This window comes from Cricetulus griseus, chromosome 5 (genome assembly GCF_003668045.3).
Source record: "Cricetulus griseus strain 17A/GY chromosome 5, alternate assembly CriGri-PICRH-1.0, whole genome shotgun sequence".
Classification (NCBI taxonomy): Eukaryota; Metazoa; Chordata; class Mammalia; order Rodentia; family Cricetidae; genus Cricetulus; species Cricetulus griseus.
The window spans coordinates 145,114,068-145,140,785 of NC_048598.1; the positions used below are offsets into that span (position 1 = coordinate 145,114,068).

The 26,718-nt window shown below is 34.2% G+C and overlaps 1 protein-coding gene across 4 annotated transcripts in view; it reads right to left on the minus strand.

Moving 5' to 3' along the window:
- The window catches only part of Mipol1 (mirror-image polydactyly 1), a 268,571-nt gene that overhangs the window by 178,950 nt on the left and 62,903 nt on the right, over positions 1-26,718 (minus strand). For all 4 annotated transcript variants that reach the window (XM_027419671.2, XM_035445015.1, XM_027419670.1 and 1 more), the window contains exons 2-5: positions 19,274-19,483; positions 17,695-17,830; positions 16,341-16,446; positions 9-138 (exon numbers count right to left, since the gene is read on the minus strand). In XM_027419671.2, coding sequence (XP_027275472.1) covers positions 9-138; positions 16,341-16,446; positions 17,695-17,830; positions 19,274-19,407 — 506 coding nt within the window. In that variant the 5' untranslated portion in view covers positions 19,408-19,483. The remainder of the gene's footprint in view (positions 1-8; positions 139-16,340; positions 16,447-17,694; positions 17,831-19,273; positions 19,484-26,718) is intronic.

Here is a 26,718-nt window from a genome sequence, read left to right on the forward strand (position 1 = left end):
ATACTCACATTTTTAGTGACATTTCCATATGTTTCACACGTGCAACTGCTTCATCTCTCTCTTCAAGGGCTAACTGCAGTCTGCACATAATAGCTTCATCACGTTCTCGCTGTGCAAAATACACTTCTTCAACCAAAGCTACAGAACAAGAGAACTCATAATAAATTAAGAAATAAAGAAGAAATGCATACATAAATGCAAAACATAATTCTACTATTAAGGGGTATTTGTCGAATTAAACTATTACCAATTAATGATTTGAGAAAGCACTTTTAGTAACTATTGCAACATGAACATATTTGGCATGTGGAAAAGGAGAATAAGTTTAATGGCCTAGCTTTTAAAAAAGGAGTTAGTTTAAAAGAATGAGATTCATAAATATTGCAATTATCATGTATATCTACAGCATATGAAGAACAAATTAACTATTAAAGTATGTCCTTATTATAATTTAGAAAATCTTTGGTATATTAAAGATAATCATACACACAAGTGCAAAAGAAAACACATAAAAATACTGACTGAGGTATGCTCTGTAACAACAAGACTTAAAAATCACCCAAATGTGATCAATACAATCAGCAAATCACACATTCAGAAAGAATTGCCACCTGGCTATTGAATTAACTATGGGAGGAAGACAACAGAAATAACATGCCATTTACAAACTACATCAACGCTTGCATTTATGCATATGCATAACAGGACAGCAGTTCAATGAGTGCAATAGTGATTTAACATTGTACATTCACAGAACAAGAAGCACCTTTGAAGCAGAGTACATTTTTAATGGCATCTCTTAGTCTATTGAGAACTCTGATATTATCTGAAACTGACTCATCTTAAGTATAATTTTTAAGACCATGCAAACATCTTAAAATATTATAAAATGTTACGCAATATGTTCTTAAATACCTAGATAGCTGTCCTAAATCGTATTTAAACAGTCAAACCATAACAAAAACTTAGAAAATATGTAAAATATCCCTTAATTTATAAAATAATAGGCTCATGCCACAGTTATTATAAAATAATAGAGCAGTTCAAGACAGATACTGGTTTACTTAAATTAAAAGTGGTAGTAAAGGAGGGAGGAGCTCCCTGAATCTGGAAACACCCCACTCTTCCTTCCAGTTCCAATGAACTGACCCCTATGGAGGCCTAACTCCTTCAGAGTGAGGAGACTACCAGGAGAGGCAAGCCCATCCAGAGCTGCAGACATTGAATCCCTGGCCCACACACACCACTGGGTCACAGGAGGAGACAGACAGACCCCACTTGCACCCACTGGAAGAAGATATGGGAAGAAGACAGAATAAGAACCCACTCAACAACAGAAAGACCAATATGACACCACCAGAATCTAGGGACTCCACACCAGCAACATCTGAAAAGCCCAACACAGAGCATAAAGAAGAGATGGACCTCAAAAATTATCTCAGCAAGATAATAGAGACCTTGAAAGAGGAAACAAGAAAATCCATTAAAGAAATAGAAGAAAAAGGCAGCAAAAAATTACACGAAATGGAGGAAAAGACAAACCAAAAAATTCAAGAAATAAACAAATCTCTTAAAGAACCTAAAGAAACCCAAGGAAAAAACATCCAAACAAGTGAAGGAAGCTCTTGAAACAGTTCAAAGCATGAAAGCTGAAATAGACACAAACAAGACACAAAACAAACAAGAACCAATGAACAATGGACATTAATATCCCTAAATGTCAATGGTCTTAACTTACCCATAAAACGATATAAGCTAACAGGATGTATACAAAGACAGAATCCATCCTTCTGCTGTTTACAAGAAATACACCTCAACTTCAAAGACAGGCGTTGCCTCATAGTAAAAGGATGGGAAAAGATTTTCCAATCAAATGGACCCAAGAAACAAGCTGGTGTAGCAATAATAATATCTAACAAATTAGACTTCAAACTAAAATCAATCAAAAGAGATGAAGAAGGGCATTTCATGCTCATCACAGGAAAAGTCCATCAAGATGAAGCCTCAATCCTGAACATCTATGCCCCAAATATGAAGGCACCCACATTTGTAAAAGAAACACTACTAAAGCTCAACTCACTCATAAAACCACACACACTAATAGTAGGAAACTTCAACACCCCCCTTACACCAATAGACAGGACCAACAGACAGAAACTTAACAAAGAAACAAAGGATCTGAAAGAAGTTATGACCCAATTGGGTTTACCAGATATCTATAGAACATTCCATCCAAACACAAAAGAATATACCTTCTTCTCAGCGCCACATGGAACCTTCTCTAAAATTGACCACATAGTTTGCAGCAAAGCAAACCTCCACAGTTACAAAATAATTGAAATAACCCCCCCCCGTATCTTATCAGATCACCATGCATTAAAGCTAGAATTCAATAGCAATACGAATTGCAGAAAACATACATATTCGTGGAAATTGAATAACGCCCAATTGCACTATTCCTGGGTTGAGGAAGAAAGAAAAAAGAAATTAAAGACTTCCTAGAATTTAATGATAATGTAGACACAACATACCCAAAATTATAGGAATTAGATTGGAGGTAAGAAAACTGTTTGGAATACAGAAGATACCTTAGGACATCTCTTGTTGCTACCGTGTTCTGTGATTATAAAGTCAATGGGAAACTAAAACAACCTAATGAGGTCAGGATGACAAATGGTTTGTAGCCTCTGGAATGAGAAGTTGGTAGATCTGCTGAGGTGTTTGCTAAGAATAGAAATGCAAAAGACCAATATGACACCACCAGAATCTAGGGACTCTAAAACAGCATGATCTGAAAAGGACAACACAGAGGAAGAAGAAGAGACAGACCAAAAAACCTACTTCATGAAGATGTTCGAGACCCTTAAAGAGGAAACAAGAAAATCTCTTAAAGAAATAGAGGAAAAAATAAAAAAATCAAGAAATAAGTAATTCTCTTAAACAATCTAAGGAAAAACAACCAAACAAGTGAAGGAAGCACTGGAAACAGTTCAAAGCATGAAAGCTGAAATAGAAGCAATAAAGAAAACACAGAATGAGGGGATGCTGGAAATACAAAGGCTGGATAAACGATCAGAATCTAAGGATGTGAGTATAACTAATAGAATACAAGAGATAGAAGAGAGAATCTCAGTTATTGAAGACTCGCTAGAGGATATACAGTCATCAATCAAAGAAAATCTCAAGTCCAACAAATCCTTAACACAAAATATCCAGGAAATAAGGGACACCGTGAAAAGACCAAACCTAAGAATAATAGGTATACAGGAAGGTGAAGAAATACAGCTGAAAGGTACAGAAAACATATTCAAAAGAATCATAGTAGAAAACTTGCCCAACCTACAGAAAGATATGCCTATGAAAGTACAAGAAGCTTACAGAACACAACATAGACTGGACCACAAAAATAATTCCCCTCGCCACATAACTTACAGAATAAAGAGAAACACCAAACTTACAGAATAAAGAGAAAATATTAAGAGCAGCAAAGGAAAAAGGCCAAATAACATATAAAGGTAGACTTATCAGAATCACAACTGACTTCTCAATGGAAACTTTGAAAGCTAGTCCTGGATAGATGTCCTACAAACACTAAGGGAACATGGATGCCAACCCAGACTACTGTACCCAGCAAAGCTTTCAATCACTATAGATGGAGAAAACAAGCTATTCCATGACAAAAAGAGATTTAAACAATACATATCCACAAATCCAGCACCACAGAAAGTCCTAGAGGGAAAACTCCAACCCAACCAACATAACTGCACTCACAAAAACACAGGCAATAGATAATCTAATTTTACCAAACAAAAAAAGAAACAGGAAAGTGAAATCCACACACAATGACACCACCAACAATAAATCCAAAAAAAAAAAAACAAGAACCAACAAACAATGGACATTAATATCCCTAAATGTCAATGGTCTTAACTTACCCATAAAACGATATAAGCTAACAGGATGTATACAAAGACAGGATCCATCCTTCTGCTGTATACAAGAAACACACTCCAACTTCAGAGACAGGCGATACCTCAGAGTAAAGGGTTGGGAAAAGATTTTCCAATCAAATGGACCCAAGAAACAAGCTGGTGTAGCAATCCTAATATCTAACAAATTAGACTTTAAACTAAAATCAATCAAAAGAGATGAAGAAGGGCACTGCGTACTCAGTACAGGAAAAGTCCATCAAGATGAAGTCTCAATCCTGAACATCTACGCCCCAAATATGAAGGCACCCACATTTGTAAAAGAAACACTACTAAAGCTCAAACCACACATAAAACCACACACACTTACAGTAGGAGATTTCAACAACCCACTTTCACAACTAGACAGGACCACCAAAAAGAAAATTAACAAAGAAACAAAGATTCTAACAGAAGTTATGGCCCAATTGGGATTAACAGACATCGATAAAAATTCCATCCAAATACAAAAGAATATACCTTCTTGTCAGTGCCACATGGAACCTTCTCTAAAATTGACCATACACTTGGCAACATAGCAAAACTCCACACATACAAAAAATTGAAAAAAAAAACCCTGTATCTTATCAAACCACCATGCTTTAAGATTAGATTTCAACAGCAATACAAATTGCAGAAAACCTACAAAGGCATGGAAATTGAATAACACCCAATTGCACCATTACTGGGTCGAGAAAGAAATTAAAGACTCCCTAGAATTTAATGAGAATATAGACACAACATACCCAAACTTATGGGACACTCTGAAAGCAGAGCTAAGAGGAAAGTTCATAGCACTAAGTGCCCACATGAAAAAACTGGAGAACAGTCACATCAGAGAATTGACAGAACAACTGAAAGCTTGAGAACAAAAAGAAGCAAACTCACCACAGAGGAGTAGATGTCAGGAAATAATCAAAATGAGGGCTGAAATTAATAAAGTAAAAACTAGGAAAACATTACAAAGAATCTATGAAACAAACAGTTGGTTCTTTGAGAAGATCAACAAAACAGACAAACCTCTATCCAAACTAACCAAAAGGAGAGAGAGAGCATGCTAATTAACAAAATCAAAAATGAAAGGGTGGATATAACAACAGACACTGAGGAAATGCAGAGAATCATCAGGTCATACTTGGAAAACCTGTACTCCACAAAATTCGAAAATCTAAAGGAAATGGATAATTTTCTAGATAGATATCACTTACCAAAATTAAACCAAGAACAGATAAGCAGTTTAAATAGACCTACAACCCCTAATGAAATAGAAGCAATCACCAAAAGCCTTCCAACCAAAAAAAGCCCAGAGATAGATGGCTTCACTGCAGAATTCTACCAGAAATTCAAACAAGAGTTTGAATAGAAGTAGGGGGGAGGGGGGAGATGGAGAAGTGATTGACATGTGAAATTATAATTTTGTAAAAATTAAATAAAAAAAAACAGAGGGAAAAAAGGCCACTCTATAGTTCTGTCATGTCCTCTGCTTCAAGATCGTGGAGAACATGGTAAAACCAGTGAGTTTCATGAGCTTATGCCCACTGTTGCAATTCTTTGGCTGTGAAGTAAGATCCTTGGTCAGAAGCAATACTGTATGAAGAACTGTGTGCATGGATAAGGTATTCTATAAGTCAATAGTTGGTAGTTTGGGCAGGAAATTACCATCAGGGATGACAAATCCATAATAAGATTAAGTATATACTCTAGTAGGGACAAAGCAATATCCATTCCATGAAGAAAAGGGTCCAGTGTAGTAACCCTATTACCAGGTCGCTGGCTGGTCCCCTCAGGGAATGGTGCCGTATCAGGGGCTCAGTGTTGGTCTCTGCTGTAGGCAGATCTGACACTCGGCAGCAGCTGTAGCCAGGTCAGCATCGGTGAGTGGAAGTCCCTGTTGTCAATCCCATGCATTCCCCCCACTTCTGCCACCATGTCCACTGTATTCATGGGCAAATCAAGAAATGACAGAGATGGCTGCGTAGAAAGGCTGACTGTCCACCAAACATGTCATTCGATCAACTTGATTACTGAAATCTTCCACAGCATAAATCACCTTTCAATGAGCATTTACACTGGGGTACAAGTATCTTCATATCCTTTGCCCATTTGGAAGGATCCATCCACATCCTTCACTAAATCTTTCTCATCACTGTTCCACAATCATGTTCTTTCCAAGTGCCTGACAGTCAACCAATCCACTGACTACAACCCATCAATCAGTGATGTGCATATTTGGAAATTTCTCCTTCCAAACAAGATGTACGGCCATGTGTACTGTCCAAATTTCTGTCTGCTGTGATGATTTCCCTTCACAGTGTCTTTCAAGGTTGTTCCTGAAAGGGGTTGTAATGCTAATCAAAAACAGGATATGACCACAAGGTAAATGGCAGAAAGAGTACATAGCACACAGCAGGCAGAGGAAATAAGAGGCTGGTATATTGACTAGTCACCTCAGGGAATGGTGACATATCTGGGGCTCAGTGTTGGCTAGGGGGTGACCACAACACGAGGAACTGTATTAAAGGGTCACAGCTTTAGGGAAGGTTGAGAAGCACTGTGTTAGAGAGAACTCTCACATCATTACCTAAGCACCCCCATCTCCTCCTGTTGTATAGCTGGCTTTATTTATTCTCTACCATGAACCAAGTCATCATGCAATTCTGACAGAAACTTCTATTCAGGAGGCAGTATTCCAAAATATTTACTTTCCCTCCTAATAATAAACAACTGTCTTCCCATAACCATAACTCATAATAGCTTAGAAAAACCAAAACACGTCTTATATGGTATAGAAGCAGTGTGGCATAGGACAAAATATGTTTTATCATCGCTTTCCTAAAGTTCAGCAACACTATTTTCATAAACATCTGAAACTATTTTAGTCATAAGTGAGAGTATATAAAAGGATAGTAATACAACCACTTGTGATTGCTTTTAATTTAGACAAAAGTTCTTGATCAAAAAATGAGAGTCAGATCCTAAACAAATAATACTTTAATTCCATTACTGTCAAAACATTTAACAGACATACTCATAACATGACTTAGTTCCAAAGCAATTAAAATGTGATTTGGGGGTAGAAAAGTCAGCTTATGAATTAAGAGTGCTTGTTGCTCTTGCAAAGAACCTGGGTATGGTTCCCAACACCCACATAGTGGCTTACAATCATCCAAAACTCCATTTCTAGGGGATCCAATGCCTACTTCTGACCTCTGTGGGCACCAGGCATGCATACAGTGCACATATATTATGCATGGAAAAACACTCATACACATAAAATAAGCAAATCTAAAAAAAATTAAGTGTGATTTTGATTTTGACAATTTATATATAAAAATAAATCAAAAATCCCTGTAACAATAAGTCTTTCTGTCAAGCCACCAGAGCCCTGCCACTACATGAGTGCCCAAATAAACACACAGGAGATGAATATTAGGTACAATGCTGATGGCCAACGACTAGGATTTCTTACTGTTACCTCTGTCTTAAGTATCAACCATAATTATTAATCTATATATTTTATAAAGACTTATCTGATCGAGGATGCCAGCAGCATGCATCCACTCTTGTCAGGCTCACATGGTGGCTACAGAGAAGAGAACAGGAGGAAGAGCAAGAGAGCAATTTCCTGCTTGTCCCTGATTATATTTTGAGTCTGCCTGCTATGTCACTTCCTGCCTCAAACACAAGACTTCTCTTTACTTCATTTTTCAGAATGTTCCTTGACTCCTAGTACCACCCAACTTGCTTCCCTATTGGCCAACATTACTTTATTTATCAACCAATAAGACAAACATACACAGAAGGACCTCCTCCATCAAATACCTTCTTTTCAATATAAGGCAAAATAAGAAATAGAGGCAAAAGAAAACTTATTCACAGTTCATTGCAAGCAGTATGCCATGATGAGACAGTTCATACAAAGTATCATGCTATTTTAATTTTCTCCATTATAATCTACTTGCAATATATAAGCCAGACAGGATATAAAATGCTGATAAAATTACACATCAGCATACATATATCACATTACCCTAAATATTGTGGAATACTTTTAGTATACAAAATAAAATGCTGATAACGTTTTAAATGTCAACAGATTTCCCACTGAAACTTTCTTATTTATAGAAATAAAGTATAACCAGACTTATGAAATTTAAGTTACTTATTTAGAGAATATATTTCTAGATAGCTCAAGGTAGACTTGAACTCATGTTTCCCTGTATGAGCCAACAAAACAGATAGCTCATGTACAGCATGCTGCACTTAATATTACATATGGTGGTACATGATAAAAGGAAAAAGAATGTCTACCCATCTCTATGAATAAAGTTAAAAATGCTTATTTGGTCCTATATGATTAAAAGAACTAGGTTTAAATTTATAAGACTATTTAAAATCCAAGTGTCTATATCTGTATTTGAAGATTAACATGTAGATATTTGAATGTTAAATTTAAAATGCTCCAAACACATATACATGACACATTCAAAATCTGGTTATGGTACTAAAGAGATAGCTCATCAGTTAAGAGCATTTTCTGTTTTTTCAGAAGACCAAGACTTCGCTCCTATCATCGAAATCAGGTGGTTCAGACTGACCTGAACTCTAGTTTCAAGGAATCTGATGCTCTCTTCTGGCCTCTGAGAGGCCAAATACACACACACACACACACACACACACACACACACACACACACACACACACACACACACAGAGTGCACAGACATAAATGGAGGGAAACACTCATACACATAGAATTTTAAAAAATTAATACTGGTAATATGACTAAAAAGAAATGTAATCAAAATTAAGGCATTATGAGTAGTTATTAAAAACACCTTTCAGGTTATATGTGAATTTAGGAGTTTATAATCACCCAATTCTTTGTAGAATTCTGCACTTTTAAAGGATCAATATGCAACTCTCAAATATTTTTAGTAAAGAAAACTTAATTGTAAACACTGAGCTTTTCCAAGGTAGATGACTATTACAAAGTTCACTAGAAAATCAATATAGCATTTTAGTTGGAATTTGCTCATTAAACACCCACAGCTCTAATGCAAATTATGATGGAATGAATAAAGCAAATACGCATGCTTCTTTCTTTTTATTAAATGTAAAATCTACTGTTAATTGCATCTCGTATGTCATACAAACTTTTCTCCTTAACTATTAAATAGAAGCTTTAACAAAAGTCATTAGAGATTCTTTCTTTGACTTGAATAAATTTCAATATTTGTTCAGTAAAGGTTCACAGCAGTTAAATTACATTAACAAATATTATTAGCTACTATGTAAGCCAACCAAGTAAAATACTTATATTGTAGGTAAAACAAATCATTGGGTGTTTACAATAATATTTGGATATCTCCATTTTTAAACATGGTTATCAAATACCCTATAATTCTTACTCAAATGAGGAAGATTCAGAGAGGATCACCCTCACCCACCACTACCAAATACTCAAATTTGTTTAGTAAGCTAATTGTTTTCTAATATGGGCAAGAGTAAATATGAAGAAGCTGAACCATACTAAGTATGAGTTTATTGAGTCAAAGCAGAGTACATATTTTCTTAGCAGAACCCAAGTCTATTGACAAATCTGTATTCTACAGTTTTCAAACCATGTTTAAAACATAGTAGAAAAGAGACAGTGTATTGGAAAATATTCTAGTTTAAACACTGGATCATGATTCTCTAAGTAACATAATTTGAAAGATTGATATATCCCAGAGAGAAGTATCTGTTCATGACATCTGTGTGGTGGCTATATAAACATAGCAAGCTGAGTTAAGAGAGAAATCAGCAGAATTTCTCACAACAATGCCATGGAAGATAATCAGCATCCCTAAATCCAAAGTAACACAGAATGTGCAGAGAATATCTTGTAAAAGCCAGGCCTTTATAAACAAGTCTACAAATTCCCTGAATATCTACTGTTGCAGCTTTACATGAGGGTCAACAACTGTTGGGAGACACGATGATGTCAAACGTGACAACTGTTTCACAAAATGACCAAATGAACATTCCTAGCCATGGATATAAGATGTGTTTTACATACATAATTTATCTTCCTTAGCATAAACTATTTGTCAAAAACTTTAAAGTAGTGATTGCCTCAGGCCAAAACAAATAAGCAAATCCATTGGAGGCTGCCTGATGGCTCTTGTGGTGGTATCACAATTCTGGCAGCACATCCAGAAGAAATGCTTTTGCAGAACAGACTATTACAGTTTTCACAGACTGGATTTGATTTTTCAACATTTTAGGAATTAGAAAATACTTATTATTATGTGTGTGTGCCCATTATGCTTATGTGTATGTAGGGTTTGTTTGTATCACAGGGTGTGTGTGGAGGTTAACTAAAATGTGTTGTGGAGTTGGTTTTCTCTTTCCACCTTTATGTAAGTTCCAGAGAAAAAGGTCAGTATTTTCTGTGGCACCTAACTTTTATTTTTCCATATTACCAAGTTGGGAGTCTTCACATATGTGGATATGCAATCCACATTTTAAGCATTTATATTGTCACTGAATAGAATAACTGAGGTTGTAAGATTCAAGGACTATGTTTTCATCCTCTTAACAATCACAACAAAACTTCTATGCTCTCTAGAAAAGCAAATTTACATTCTCTACTGTAATAAGAATGAACTATCTTCATATGTGAAACAATTTAAATGAGCTGTTCAGAAAGGAATCTGTATTTAAAGAGAAAAAGCACTGTGATTGTATTGTCAATATGAGGAAGCTAGGAGACACATATCACCATTAAATTATATGTTAAAATATAGTAAGAAGACAGACAGACAGACAGATGATAGACTTATAAACACGAGACTTAAAAACTAAGGAGATCATTTGGCTAAAATCCAATATTGTCTTTATTTCAGTTTAATTGGAAGAGGATCTCAAATTCATCTTCTCCATGAGATATCAGGAACCTGGATTTCTCTTTGTACCAAAGGTTAATAAGAAATGTGTCTGCAAAAGTCAAACAGCATTAAATACCAAAAACTGATTATTATTCTACAGGAGTTGTTCTGTCATTCATAATCTCTCCATGCTTCAACCTTCCACAGCTAATCTTTAATGGATGACATTCAAGAAAGAAAAATAACTAACACATAAAGCAGAGGCTCTAATGTGAGCTTTTAAGAAATAAAAAATAAGGCTTTTGAAGTAATATCAGTATTTTAAACATTCTAAAAAATTACTGAAAAATACTGTTATATAAAATTTTCACAATATCTGTATTATAAAAATAATATTACAAAAGAGACAATAAGCACTAGGCATTGCCACAGAAATTTTAGAATAGAGAAAAGATTTAATTGAACAACCTGTTTTTAAAAGTTAAAAACACATCATTAACATAAAAGAAATTAGTGGCAGCAATCAAGGAATAGAATAGTATGTTTTACTATTATCCTCAACTGAATTAAAACAATCTTTAAGATGTTAGGAGTTAGCCACTTATTTTTAGTTGAAAAGAGATACTTTAAAAGTGTAAATAATTAATATTCCAGCTATTTTCCTTTAAAACATACCCTAATATTTCCAGGTTATTGATAATGTTTTCAAATAATATTATGCATGTGTGTGATTTAAATAAGTTAAAATGAGTAAGTCCTCAATAGGAACAATGAAACAAACATTCCTTAAGCTAAACATATGGGAAGGTTTCTCTAAAGCTAAGTGAAACCTCATTACTATATGTTTCTCCTTTATTTTCTTTTCTTGTGGAGATCCTTTTTCCCCTCTGAGACAGGTTTATATAGCTCAGGCTAACTTTGAACTGGGATCTTCCCAATGCTAAGATTGTAAGTGTGTACCACCAAACCTAGTTTCTTTTTTTAACTTCCTTTTTATTTATTCTTTGTGTCTTTCACATCACGCCTCCCGATTGTACCCATCCACCTGCCATAAAACAAAATAACATTTAAAAGAAAAAAAGGAAGAAAGGCAAAATCTCATTATAGAAGCTGTAGTGTGATACAGTGAGTCCAACAATAAACCCCTTTATCCATACATTTTTTACATGCAGGCATCCATTCCAAAGAATCCTTGGTCTAGTTTGAGGCCCCTGATCTCTGCTACACCATCTATGCTGGGTCCTCACTGGGACTCTTCCTGGACATCCTGTTGATGCCCTATGTCATGGAGATTCTGCAGCCCTGGGTCACAGGACTGACCACCCCTCTTCATGTTCCAGCAGATCACAGATGGGGTGGCCGTTGTGATAGGCCAACACATAATCTTGATTCTGGACCTTCGTAGTTGCAGGGTTGGTCAGCCAGCCAGCTCTTCTCTACTACCAGGGTGAGTTCTCCAGCATTGTTCTGGCTAGTTCAGCCCTTGAGGCAATGAGCAAGAGGCGGGGCCATTTCTACTGCTTTTACATCCTCAGGGTAGGTTCTCCCACACATATACCTTAAGGGCCAGCTCTACTGTGTAGCCTAAGTGAGGTATAGGGGCCATTCTCCTGAGTGCTACAGATGATAAGGATGATAAGCTGATAAGTAACAGCTCTCCTGCTCTTATGACCTCAGGGCCAGCTCTTACAACTGCCTAACACATTGACGGGCTAGTGTGGGTGGGGAGAGCATTTCTCCCCCACCAGCACCACTGCATGATAGATGAGTAGTGAGGACAGTTCTCTCACATACACAACTTTGGGGCTGCTTCACCCACACCTCTGCAGAATGTTTTACCCAGGCAAGGTACAGGACCTGCTCCTGAGTATTGAAGCTGGTAGGGGGGCAAACCTAGTTTCTTATATATATTAACAAACTTTCACAGGTTTTAAAAGGTTAAGCCTGAAAATCAGGGGAAATGAAAAGCTATGGCAATCAAATAAATAATATTTAAAATAAATACAAATAAACTCATTGTAAAACAGACTAGGTATAAACAGAGTTATTAAATTGGGCAAGTACTTATGCTTCTACAAATCTGTTATAAGCATTTTAATGGAGTCCATTTGATGAAGAGCTCCAGAAAACAATGTGGTGACATTTATTGAGATCTTCTATAAGTTAAGCACGTCACAAGCATTAGTTTAAAAATAAAAGCCATCTACAACAGATTTTAACCAGTGAGACTGTCATTATATATGTGAGAAAAACACTGGGAATAAAGTATGGATTCAAAGTCTGAACACTTAACCATAACCTGTATGTATATGAAAAGTGGCAGGTAAAAAGTATTTTCAAGCCAAAAAGAAATGCTTGACAGTTCAAATCTTTATTTTTTTGATGGACCATCAGTACCTAGTTCATAATGAAGCCTCAAGATACAGCTCTTTGATATATAATGAAGTTTGCATTGTTCCTAAAAAGCATTTTAGGATCTAGGAAAGTATCAATGACTATGATGACAATGGCACTCCTTAAGAGGACGAACAAGTGAAGGGCAAACTGAGATTTCTTGTGACAGTGGACATAACTGAGCTTCAAATGATCATAAAGACATGTAGAATGATAATATTCACATTATGTAAAAATGAACAGGAAAACAAAGGACGCTAAATAACATCATACATGAAGGTTTACCATAGCTATACAAACCCAAACCTTTTCTACTTGGTTTCTCTTATTTTGGATTCATAATTTACTAAAATGCTATGAAATACATGTCACTAACAATGTTTCTTAAATCCAATCCCTTTTTTTCCCAATTTTCTGACGTAATTTTCTGTGTACTTCCCTTAAAGTATACTCACAGTAAACCTCTAATGGGGGCTGTGGATAGGTAAAGTCCAGAAGCTCTGTCAAGTGTTTTCCATTATTGCTCTAGGTCTCGATTTCTTACAAACAGGGCCATTCACTGAACCTGGAGCTTAATGGGTTCGTAAGACTAGCTGAGCAGCAAGTTCCCGGGATCTTCCTCTCTGCCTCCATAGCACTAGTGTCACAGGCACATGATCCACATCCGACTTTTTACTAGTTTTCTGGGGAATCCCAACTCAGCTTTATTTAAAGACCAACAAAAATTTGTCTTTCATTCAATACATATGCATAAATATTGATTCTTTTAACACAATAATGTTACAAATGCTATTTTCTTACTACTTATTTCACTTCATTTTGAGATATGGTTTTTTGCATATTAAATATTGCTCAGAAAATTCATAATTATTGTATCACATCTCACAACATGAATATATCAAAATTTATCTAACAATTCCTCATTAGATTTGTTATTATTCTTATAATCAGAACAAAATAAAAATATTCTTACAAATTTGTATATTTTTTATACTCGAAGAACATGTCTAGTAGGAGGATAATCTGCCACATATTAACAGATTTTAAACCTACAAATATTTTTGCATCATATTTGTTATATCTAGTATTTAGTTTGGTGTTGAGCCAGTATTTACCTTTTTGTGGAAGCTGTTTTGTAAACATTAATAGTTTGCTTATAATAGATGCATGTATACTCATCTTATGCTTCACCAAATACACATTTAGAAATAAAAATATGATGTACAGTAATAAAAACAAACATCTATACTTACATGGATTATTGGTTCTTTTATGTTACAAGATATGAAGCATCACTAACATGTAATCAGAGTCCCGCATTGCTTCTCTTTCTATTACTCTGTTGATGTAATTGCTTTTATTTTCTAGTGTTTTGCTTTGGAATGAAATTCATATATACGAGGTAGAATGTTTATTAAAACTTTGCATCTATTTAGAAATGCTGAAAATTTCAAAAATGAACCAGCGACAGGAATTTTTAGAGTTTCAAATCAGTGAAACGTTTTCCGTTTCTTTTATAATCCCGAGTCCCTTGCTATGTTTCCACGAAACTATACAACCCTGTCATTTTCATCAGTTAGGTGGAAATAAGACATTTAAAACACCTTGAATGTAGTAAAATAATATTCTGTTATGAATTAAAAATACATGACTAGTAAGAACAATTAAATTCCTTCCATTTTTGTCTGTATTATTCATATTATTCAATCAATAATTCTTAAATATATAATACATAAATATCTGAATGACATGCTAAACTGTATTATTCAAAAGTTAAATAGTAACTATTACTGCTCAATAAGTTTCTTCCAGAGATAGGTTTCTAAGTTACATTAAATCATTACTACGTCATGATAGTCCCCCAAATATTCAATTATTTCTATACTATATACAAAGTAAATGATGCATATATTTCAAAATAAATCTTACAGTACTACCTTGGCAATTAGTGTATATATATTATTTTTTAAAAAATTCAGGAAACTTCCCAAATATTCTAAACTTGTATTATTCATTTATTATTAATTTTCCTTAAATATATTCTTATATTATCCTTTCAAAAAGAAATAAAAAAGTTTATGATTATTTGTTCTTAATAGAAAAGTTGCCATCAAGCATTCAATTGGATTATTTATTTGCATTCATCTTAATTACATTATCACAGGAGTTTGTATTTAGAATTACCATCTACAATAATATTTTGAAAATAAACTATATTAATCATCTCTCTGATCTAAAATACTCCAATTCTTTTATATATGTAACCAAGTTAACTAGTTTATAAAACACAGTTATAACCCGAAATTATGCATTAAATAACTTCATAAAATACAAAATTGTTGAAAAAGTAATCTCTAACATACTTCTGAATGTTTATCTGTCATTTTACAAATTTTCACTTTTCTTAACACAGGAAAATAGTGCAAGAAAAAAAAAGCTATAATAACTACATAGATGGAGATCACAGACTTCAGAATCCAGTGACCATATCTCTAACATATAAATATATGTTTTAAAATTTTCTCTGGGCAAAGATTGTATGAGTAAGATAGTTTCCAAAATCTAAGGCAGTCGTGCACAACATTAGAATGTGGCAACCTTTCACTTTAATCTTAAGGAAAACATTACCTCTGTCATCATTTATATCATCAGATGTTAACCTATTAACTGCATAAAGCAGGTTTTTTTTTTTAAATCAAATATAGGTTTCCATTGGTAATGAATATAGTACTATCTTAATACAAAGGAGATGTATTTCCTCTCCAAGAGCTAAAACAATAAGTGGTATTTGAACTGCTGGCTGAAAGGTAGAGGCACTGGTAATCATTATTTCCCCTTGTTTGTTCAGGCCCTTCCAACAAAACAAACAACCTTTTTGTGATTGGATTGACATGGTGTTAACAATGCATTTAATGCCCAAATCAGTGTGAATACAGGTAAAGCCCTCACTAATACCAGTACCAGGATGTTAAAGCCACCTATTTTCTAAGCAGCCAAAAGGGAAAAAAAAGCTTCTCCTCCTTTGGCAAACAAGGCAATGAGCTAGTATCCACCAGCACACATCCTACAATCACCTTCTAGCTTAGTGTGAACACTCATCTCCTACCTGCGGTCCTTTCAGCAATTTCAGCCTCTGCCGCTTTCTCGTGGAGTTCCAACTTAAGCTTTAATTTTCTCTTTTCTTTATCTTCTTTAGTCAATTTTTCTTGAAGCTAAAACAAATTAGAAAAAAATCATTCTTCTCTGATTAATTTTTCATATATAATTAATTCCAAAGCAAGATTTTTGTTGTTCTTAAATGCTTACATTAGATTTCATTGCTTAAATACAATGACTCTCAAGAGAAAAAGTTAAGGTTGCAATATACTGTCTAAGTAGTTAACTACCTGAAATGATATAAAAAAATGGAAAAGTTTTAATCCATATATATATATATATATACATATATGTATGCATGCATATAGACATAAAACAGGAACAGTATTACTAAAAATACCTACTACAGAAGCCGTTTCATTCATTCCTATGTCTTAAAGCAAAGGATTCTAAAGGGTTCTACTGAACCCAAAATAATGGACAGCAGTTTTATGCTTCTCTAAGTAATTCCAATATTTTGAAAAACTTCATTAGGACTATAATCTTAATATCTGATACAAATCTGACTGTGACTACTCATGTTATTTGATTTAAATTGGCACATCATCTGATTTAAAATTGGCATGTCATAACTGCTAAATCAAAGAATGGAAAATATCTCATGGTCATATAGAATGCTTTCTTTTATTTATTTTTTCCATTCTTCTCTTCTTGATCTCTGTGTTGTTTTCCTCCAGAAACAACATTCGTGCTTCAGTCTGATTAGGTCAAACAATGAAAAATATTAAAATCAGAAAACTAAATAGAATTTTCAAAAGAACCAATAGAAAGTGAACATTATTTAAAAAATTATTTGCATACCAGAGGAATGTCAAATAAGAACCAGAGGAAACAAAACATGACATGTACATTGAGCTTGATGCATGTAATAGCATAATAGGATACAAGACACATATCATTTGCAACTTTGACGTTTGGTTACATACATTACTGAAGTGACAGAATACATAGACACTAATAAAAATGAAGAAAAATTAACAAAGTAGCATGAAACTATCTACTAATATAACCCATATTCCATAACGATGAAGCCAAGTTTTACTACAGTGAATTGAATATTTGCTTTACAGCAACATAAATTACCAGAGCTTTAAGAAAAATGGGTGATATTACAGAAACCAAAAAAAGGTTGTTTTCATAGCCAAACTCTTAATTGAACCATACCTGGGAGCAGGAAAACATAAACCTACTGTTGAGGCATAAAAACACAAAATAAAACTGAGTAATAGGGGACAGCAGAGAAAACTGAAATATTCAACAGCTAAGACACTGTTTACAGCAATTAGACTTTTATATTTCTATACCTTTTTATTGCTTGTTCTGAGAATTTCCAATTCTTTTTGAAGACAGTCTACTGTTATCTCTTTATTTAAGTCTGGGGAAACTTGATGAGGAGTCCCAGATTCATAATTCATATCATTCTTTTCACATTCCATAATACTATAATAAAGAGAATTATTAAATAATTTATATATAGGATTTCACAAATGACATAAATTTCTTATTAACAACAAATGTGCAAAGATATTTAAGCTTAAACTTTTTATGAAGTTACAAAGTTTATGGCTATAAACACTAACTATATCAACTTACAAATATACCAATTTATCAGTGGGGAAAATTAAGTTTGTAGAAAGCACATAGTGATCCCAAAGAGACTCTGGTAAAGTATACTTACAAAAGGGTTCAGGTTTTAGAAGCTATAAATGTTTTGATTTGTAGTTCTAGTTATGATAAACATATTTTTTGCTTTCCTGAAGATGGAAACAACCATTTTCCCAATTTTATTAAAACAGTATCATATAATATTTTAATTATTAAATGGAAGATATTAAAATTAATATCTATTCCCCAAAATATACTCTACATGACAGTTGACAATGGTATCAATCTGTAAACAGGTAGTATAAAGAAGAGATGAGAACAAAATGGATGGTTTTCTGGTGTTATGGTATTAAGTATGTAAACACTAATTGATGAAAGTGTTACTTAAGCCAGTTTTTGGCACTGAGTCCTGGGATAGTCAATGAGTACAGGGCTATAAGCATGTGCTCATAACGACATATACTAAGATCTCATGGCAGGAATGTAAGCTCCAACATTTATCTTTTCTTACATGTTTACAACAATGTTCATAAATTCTTCCATTATCCTTGCCTCTGTGCCTTAAAATAGTATTTAAGCAAGAATCAGACACTATAGAAGAAGAACACCAATACAGTTGATTTTGCTGTGTATTGATATCAATGAATATATTTTACTGAGTAATTAAGAACAGAATAGCAGCCCCACAAAAATTGTTTTTTCTTTTTCTTTTTTGGTTTTTTGAGACAGAGTTTCTCTGTGTAACACAGACATCTACCTGCCTCTGCCTCCCAAGTGCTGGGATTAAAGATGTGCACCACCAGCACCCAGCACCCAGCCCCCCAAAATCTTAAAATTATTGATCCAGAAAAATAAGAAAACAGAATTATGCTATCATTTTAAAATCTAATGTTATCTTTACTGCACATGATTATCAAAGTAGCATAATCCCACTGATGATAAACATAGGTATTAGACTCAAATTTCTTCAAATTGGATGACTTAATGCTGCAGAATGTAAATTAATAAGAAAGGCAAAAGGTGGATAGAGTATAGGGTCACTCAAAGTACTCAAAATTCATTGCTTTCTTTAAACACATCTTGTGTTGCTGCTCTCAGCTACATTATATCAATATCATGAAAGCAATAGAAAGTCCTTGCAGGGTCCTGATATTGCTTTTATGCTACTGAAACATTAAATTTATTTGACACCATAATGAAGATGAGGGACAATGTATTAAAGTAGAAACATTGTTCCAACTCTTTCCTTTTAGATTAAACACTAAAACCAACACGCACCTGCACTTTGTTGATGCCCCTTCATCTGGATAAGGACCAATGGCCTGTAAATTGCTGGAGTTATTCCCTGGTAGTTTAAGGTCCTCAGATGTGACTTCCTTGTCTAATAGATGCATGTTTTCCTCAGAATTCATAGTCAGCTGCTCATCTACTGCTGCACTCTCACTTCCTACTGAAGCCCCTTGTACAAGACAAATGGCTGTGTCTGCACTAAAACAAAAATATATGATACATAAAAGGACATAGCCACATATAAAAAAATGTTGAATCAAATGAACATTCTTATGAAAACATCTTCATAACTTTTTACACAGTTACTCTACTGTAGTTGATTAAGTATGCTTAGGCCAGTATTTGTCATCCACATTTTCAGTTCCCTGAATAGAAGCTGTTTAGAGTAATAGCTTACAAATCAGGTTATATGCAGCAATGTTGGCAGAACAGGCCATACCTGTCCAATGGAATCAAAGGCTCTGGGAGTGGGATCAGCTCCTATATTTTTACTTTGCCTAAATGATTACAATTGCTTCGAGGACCACTGGTCTAAACACACTATTATCAACGTAGCAAGCAATAAGGATATGACTATAATGAATCAATAGAACTATGGCTCAGACTACCTATGGGAACATTACAATCTTAATAAGGTGTATAATGCTGTACAAGTTATTTAATACAACATTTCCTGTTTATAAAATGTAAATAAAATATCAATGACTTAACTAAGTACCTTACATACCAGTAAATGATTTATTTCAGTAACATCATCATAATACTAAAATGGATGTAAAAATAATCTTAACATTAATGTTATCAAATGCATACAATATATTATAAAGTATACTTTGTATGCTTAATTATATCACAAAAATGATTTAATTTGCATGCACTAAGAAACATATATTTTAAAGAGATAAACGATATTTAGTGGCATAGACGTCTCAGAGGAAATCATATATACAAAATCAACTCTGTTATTACTAAGATTAAAAAGCACAACTACTGATTATAACATGTACTTCATTAACTCTGGAAGAAATAATTCTTCAGCCTTAAAAAGGACTGTTGGTGATACACTAGGAAATCTGCCAACACAAAATCCTTTTGAGACACAAAAGTAATATTAAAATACAAAGAAAATAGTATACAAGAAAGAAAGTAACTCTCACAAAGCTTCATTCAATTTTTTATTTGTATTAACTGTGAATAATAAAAACTTCAAGTCCACATATTACTCATATTGGTAAATGGAAGTTATTTCACAAATCACTTACTTCTGTTAAATTATTTTGATTTCACTTTATTGAGGAAATGATTTAGAAGAGAGAAACATTGTATGATAAATGCATACTGTGAAATAACCTTGACATTTCAACATAATATTATCCTGAAATCTATATTTAAAGATTAGTGGTTGATTTTTGAGATCTGAAAACTCTTTCATGGTTTGCTTTGTGTGTTCATTCACCATTTTGTTTTCCTAGAATATCTGGCATAAAATGGAATCATCAAACTCTAAATGAGACAATTCTAAAGGCACCAAGGAGACTTTTTATCAGTAGTAGATTATGCTTTATAACATGAATATATATCTCTATAAGAAACTCAAATGGAAAGTATTTACAGTTACTAAAATCATTACATAAGTAATAAAAACTACCTCCAGAGACATTTCATTATAGAATCTATGCTGTTCTGCCAAAGGGGTAGGATAAGCCAGGAGAAACGCAAAGGCCCAGATATCTGTGACAGTAACACACCAACCATGTTAGATTCTTAAGTTCTGGCCTGTTAAGACGAATTATACCACTGTCTACAACTTGGTCCAGTTATCTACTTATGTATTTCTAGATCTAATTCAGCATCTTTTTCCATTCAAAGTTTTATTCCTAATTTTCTGTTTTTGTTGTTGTTTAAAAAAAAAAAACATCTCTGATAGCTAGGTTGCTATTTGCTGCTACATTTATAACTTTTTTTGCTGGTTTAATCTATCAAATTATAAGATCCCTTGAATTCTTCATAAATCACCAGTACTGCACTGTGACCATCCTCCATTCCAAACTTCTAGAAAAGATATAGAAGGTTCCAAGTAAGGGAGGATTTTGTTTCTTCCCAGATCTTAGTAGTTAGGATATTTTGGAGCAATAGTAAAATAAAATGCATATGTTTCTGACACTTCTTTTTAATTCTTTTAAAAGTTTTGTATTATTTTATGTGTGTAGATGTTTTGCCTGTATGTATGTCTTTCACCATTTGAATGGTGCCCATAAAAGTCAAAAGAGGGCGTTGGACCCACTGCAACTGAGTTGCAGTTGTGAGCCACTATGTGGGTGCTGGGAATTGAACCCTGGGAACCTTGGAAAGCAGCCAACCAGCCTCCATTTCTGAGACTTCTTAATTTTAATTCCAAAATGTTTCAAAATGTTCATAGTTTAGAGGCATGTCAGGAGAACTACTAGATAGTGGATTTCAAAGCCAGCCTGGACTTCAGAGTAAGACCCTGTAATAACAATATGCCCCACTCTAACAAAAACCCTCAAAAGTTAATATTTGAAACATTTAATATATATAAGTAACTGACACTGTGTGGTTTAGCTCTATTTCTAATTTTGTTCAGTCATAAAACCTTTTAGATTCCTAATTTGAACTGTTCATCTGACATTTGGAGTCTGCTCTACAAATCAAACTATCTATACTCTTTTATTGAGAATTTAATTTTATGTCAGAGTAAACAAGGCTGATTTATAAAATCTTCCCACCTGCCTGCCTACATTTTATTTTATTTTTTAAAAAATTAGTTTGGCAAATACTATTTCATCAAATTAATGCTAAATACTGGAAAGGCTTTTGAATGTTCTTCTTTACTACTTTATCCTATGTGAGTATTCAACCAATAATGGAAAATTCAATCTTTTAAATTCTATTACTTATTCACCATTTTGATACTCATTTGTGGAAATAACATTGTGCAATATGCCCTGTGGCAGTGCACTCGGGAAACAATATAAGAGACAAACAGGCACTTCTATGAAGGACTCTAGTACAATTATGATGAGAAACTGAAATAATGATTTGGAACAAGGACCAGGCAAGGTATATACAAATGATTATACATAAGATATAGGCATACTCAAGATTTATTCTCTAGGAAGACTTTACAAAGGCTTTTGATCCAAAAATGAAAAAGTGTACAAATAAATGGACAAATAGTCTGGCAATCAAAAAGTTGACAGATTGTCAGAATAAAAACGCATTACAAAAATTAGTTTTCAGGGATCTTTGTGTCAGAAGGGGCAAAAGTATTTTAAGGGCCAGAGGGATAGGGAATTCACTGTGAAGTTGCATCTCCTAGAAATGTCAAAAGTGACACCAATCAAGTCTCCCACCACTACCAATATGACTGCCTAAGCAGGAGCTGAACAAATATAACAATAGACCTGATAAAGTGGGTGGGGAAAGCCTAAGAGGCCTTCATCCTACATAAAGAACTATAGGCAACTAAGGAATGCAGAGACTAGGAGATATAGTATTCCCTGATGAAGATCACACCAATTGGTTAACCAAAACCAAATGATCAGCCCTGTAGACTTATACATGTGTGTAATGTTACACAGACTGAGTAGTTTGCATTTATGTATTTAGGAATACACATACATACATACATACATACATACATACATACATACATACCAAGAGATCAAGGAGGTCAAAGAAGGATTTGGAGGAAAAGGGAAAGTGATATGACTGTAGTATAATTTCTTTCTATGTATATCTATTTCTGAATCTCTATATCTATATACACATATATAGATATATAGATATATATGTGTGTGTGTATAGAGATACATATCTATAGAGATATATAGGTATCTACTGATATAGATATATCTAGACAGATAGATCGATCTCTCTGTATATTGAAAGAGTGTGGTTCTGCTTCTTCCTCAGGATTGTCCACTGGTCCATAACGGGGGAGCAAGCCAAAGCAGGGAACAGGGTTCAGATGGCTGTGGGTATGATGGAGATAGCTCTCAGGAGATGACTTTAGTTAATCAGCTCAAACTTATTCCAGAGTAGAGGAAATATATAGAATTGGGAAGCCTGAGGACAAACCCTAATTTGCATTAAGTGGCATGTTCCTATCATAAGGCTGGGTTAGTGGCAGCAGGGTTCTATAGCAAAGCTTGTAGTGTTAGTCTTAGTTACCATATATGCAGCAGGAAAATGTGCCAATGGTCAGGCAAGAGACAAATCAGGCACCCAGGCTTAGACACAACTTTTAGATAAGGCCAGTCCTCAGGGCCTAGAGATGTTTTCCAGATGAGGTAAAGTAGAAAGCAGTGAGACTCACTGGGGAGGGAGTCCCGAATGTTGCTGAGCTTTGGAAAGAGCTGGTAGGCCATGATAGACAGCAACCTTTCACCATCAAGACCTCCCAACAAGAGAGAGATACAGATAGATGACAAATAGATAGATAGATAGATAGATAGATAGATAGATAGATAGATAGATAGATAGATAGATAGACAGATAGATGATGGATAATAGGAAGGAAGAAATAAAGGAAGGAAGACAGGAAGATAGATAGATATGAACACAGAAACAGGAGTCAGATGTGGTAGCATATGCTTGACATCCTAGCACATTAGAGAGGAGGCAGGAGACTGTCACAGATTCAAGGACAGTCTGGTCTTACCAAGTTTTAGGCCAGCCAAAGCTACACAGTTAAACCCTATCTTTAAAAGGCCTCTAAATAATAGAACAAAATTGAGTTCAATATTTCAAAGGGTTTCAGTTTTAAGATCCAGCTTCCAATAGGTAAGAATTTTAGCAAAACAGGTATTTCTTGTATTATGTTGGAGTGAAAAACTTCTAAAATGAGTAACAGTTTATGATAGAGACCAAGATAGGACTCATCTAGAAAAAAGTGATGAAATTTGGGGAAGAGGTAATCAAAGGGTAAAGGATGCTGAACATGTCACTTTTGAAGGCACCAAAGTCATCCAGGAATGGTAAGAAATGAAAAGAATAGAGAAGAAATAGGAAATAAATGTGAATCTCTTCAGTGGCTAAAGAAACATGCTAAAGACAGATAAGATTAAAAACAAAGAAACAAAACGGATAATTAGTAAAAGTCTTTTTCTAGTTCTATTTTTTTCACTTTGGAAATAATTTGCTGTATAAAATATTTAACAAACAGAGAAATAGTCCTGCTAACTTTGCCTACTACATTACCCCATCCCCTCCATCAGTCTACTACCGATCTAACTATATGTCCATACACGTTTTCTTTCCTGAAACATTTGAAAGTACATTGCAGTATGTACTTTGCCTTTTGGATACAATTAAGGTACTAATCTAATACCTCGAATTTTGCCAAATTTTATTATCATATTTAAATACTACAATAATTACAATTTCTGACATGGTGCCCTCTCCAACTATGAGAATAGACTAGCACACAGTAAGTCAAATTCAGTCTTTATTTTCCCCAGACTCTGCATCCCAGGGGAGAGAGGGTTGTAAGATGATAGAAGGATGAAGCTACTAAAAGCTTAAGCCAAAGTTATACTGCCAATCAATTTAAAAGAATTGTGTGTAGAAATATGACCATAAAAGCCAATAAAGAGCTACAGAAGTATAGTTGTGGTATGGCTCTGCACAACTGTCAGTTAGAAAGATAAATATTAAACAAGATAGATGTCGACTCTAAACCAAATCTTTATCAATGAACAGATGAAACTTGAAACCAAAAATCTATTGAAATTCTTTTTATCCCTCTCTCCCACATTTAAAATAGAAGCTCTCTTTAGTAACCCATAGTAGTGTTTAATTAATGCCATTGTTAACTGTACTGCCATTATGGCTAACTGATTTAATATTACTTAAATTCATCTCTCCATATGGGATTAGATAATAATCTCTTTTCATAATTCATAAGTCTATAAAGTCTTGATTTCTTTATTCAACTTTAAGCAACAGGAAAATCCTTATATTATCATGCCTTCATTTGCTCTTCTGTGGACATGGTTTTATATGGACATAGATAGCTACCATTTCAAATATATCTGTGAAATTTTGTTATTACTATCTAATGCTATCACTGTGGGCTAACTAATCCTGTAACTATTTGAAATAGTCTGGATAGCTACTACAAGGTGTTCCTCTAAAATGCCATGCACTGTTATTGCCAAAGGAAGTTATACATCTGGACAACCTGAGTGGAATTGACAATGACCTTTTGAAATCAATACCTATTGTAAGGCTAGCTATAAGTTTTGAAGATCTCATCTCTTTCTAGTGGACTTAGGTACCATTTCAGTAAATGATTTTCATGGAGATATGAATATTGCTAACAGACTCAGTGCCAATGTGTTTAAACCCTTGATTCCTTCCTCTAGAAAAATAAAACAACTTGTGATACCATTTGTTTACATAGAAAAGAAAACTGAGATCTTCTTTGGGTTCATTTCTCCACACAATTATACAGAAATGTCTATCTGATGTTACACAAGAAATCAGAACTCACAGCCCAAACTAAGAATTACTTCATGACTATTACACAGAAGTGATGAGGTAGCTGGAATCGAATAGGTATTCACACAAGCTGGGAAAGTCTGTTCTGTCTGGCTTTGTAAATAGTTGTGACAACTGGTATCTGTGTAAATGGATTTGATGGTCCCGTGGGTGGTCAATATTGTTTACAGAGCTGTTTCTTCAGAGTGGTTGATCTAGAATCATCCCTAGGGATCCTACCAGGTTACTAAGAATAGCAACAACCTAGTCACCTGAAAGCTCAAGACCAGAAAAAGACAAGCATATCAAAGGAATATTGGCAAATACATTAGAACAAATGAACCACTGTATTGTTTTTAAATTTCTCCCTTTGTTTTTGAGATTATAATATAATCACATCATTTCTCCTTTGCCCCCTCCAAACCCTCCCCATACTCCTCCTTGATCTCTTTCAAACTCATGATCTTTTCCATTTTAATTGCATATATTCCTAAATATGACATGTTCAGTCTATATAAAGTACAGCTTAAGAGAATTTGTATCTAAAATTAACTGTAACAGACATGTTGTTACTCTGCTTCTGATATGTGCCAGCCATTTATAAGCACTTCTTCAAATTCTCTTTTGAGAGGAAATGAGGAGACAGAAATAATTACATTTAGCTACTGATTCTATACATATAAAATAAACCCTTCTGTTTATTGACTTTCATTCTTATACTATTTCCAGATTTTCTGCTATTAGATTATGAACTAGATGTAATGAAAGACTCACCACAGTGTCCCACATGTTAAATAATCTTTAAAAATGAGCATTAGTTTCAAATACCAGAATAATACTATCAACTAGAGGCTCCTAATGATATCTGCCACTTTTTTTGTATTTTTTTTTATTAGTTCAAATTAGGAACAAGCTTCACATGTCAATCC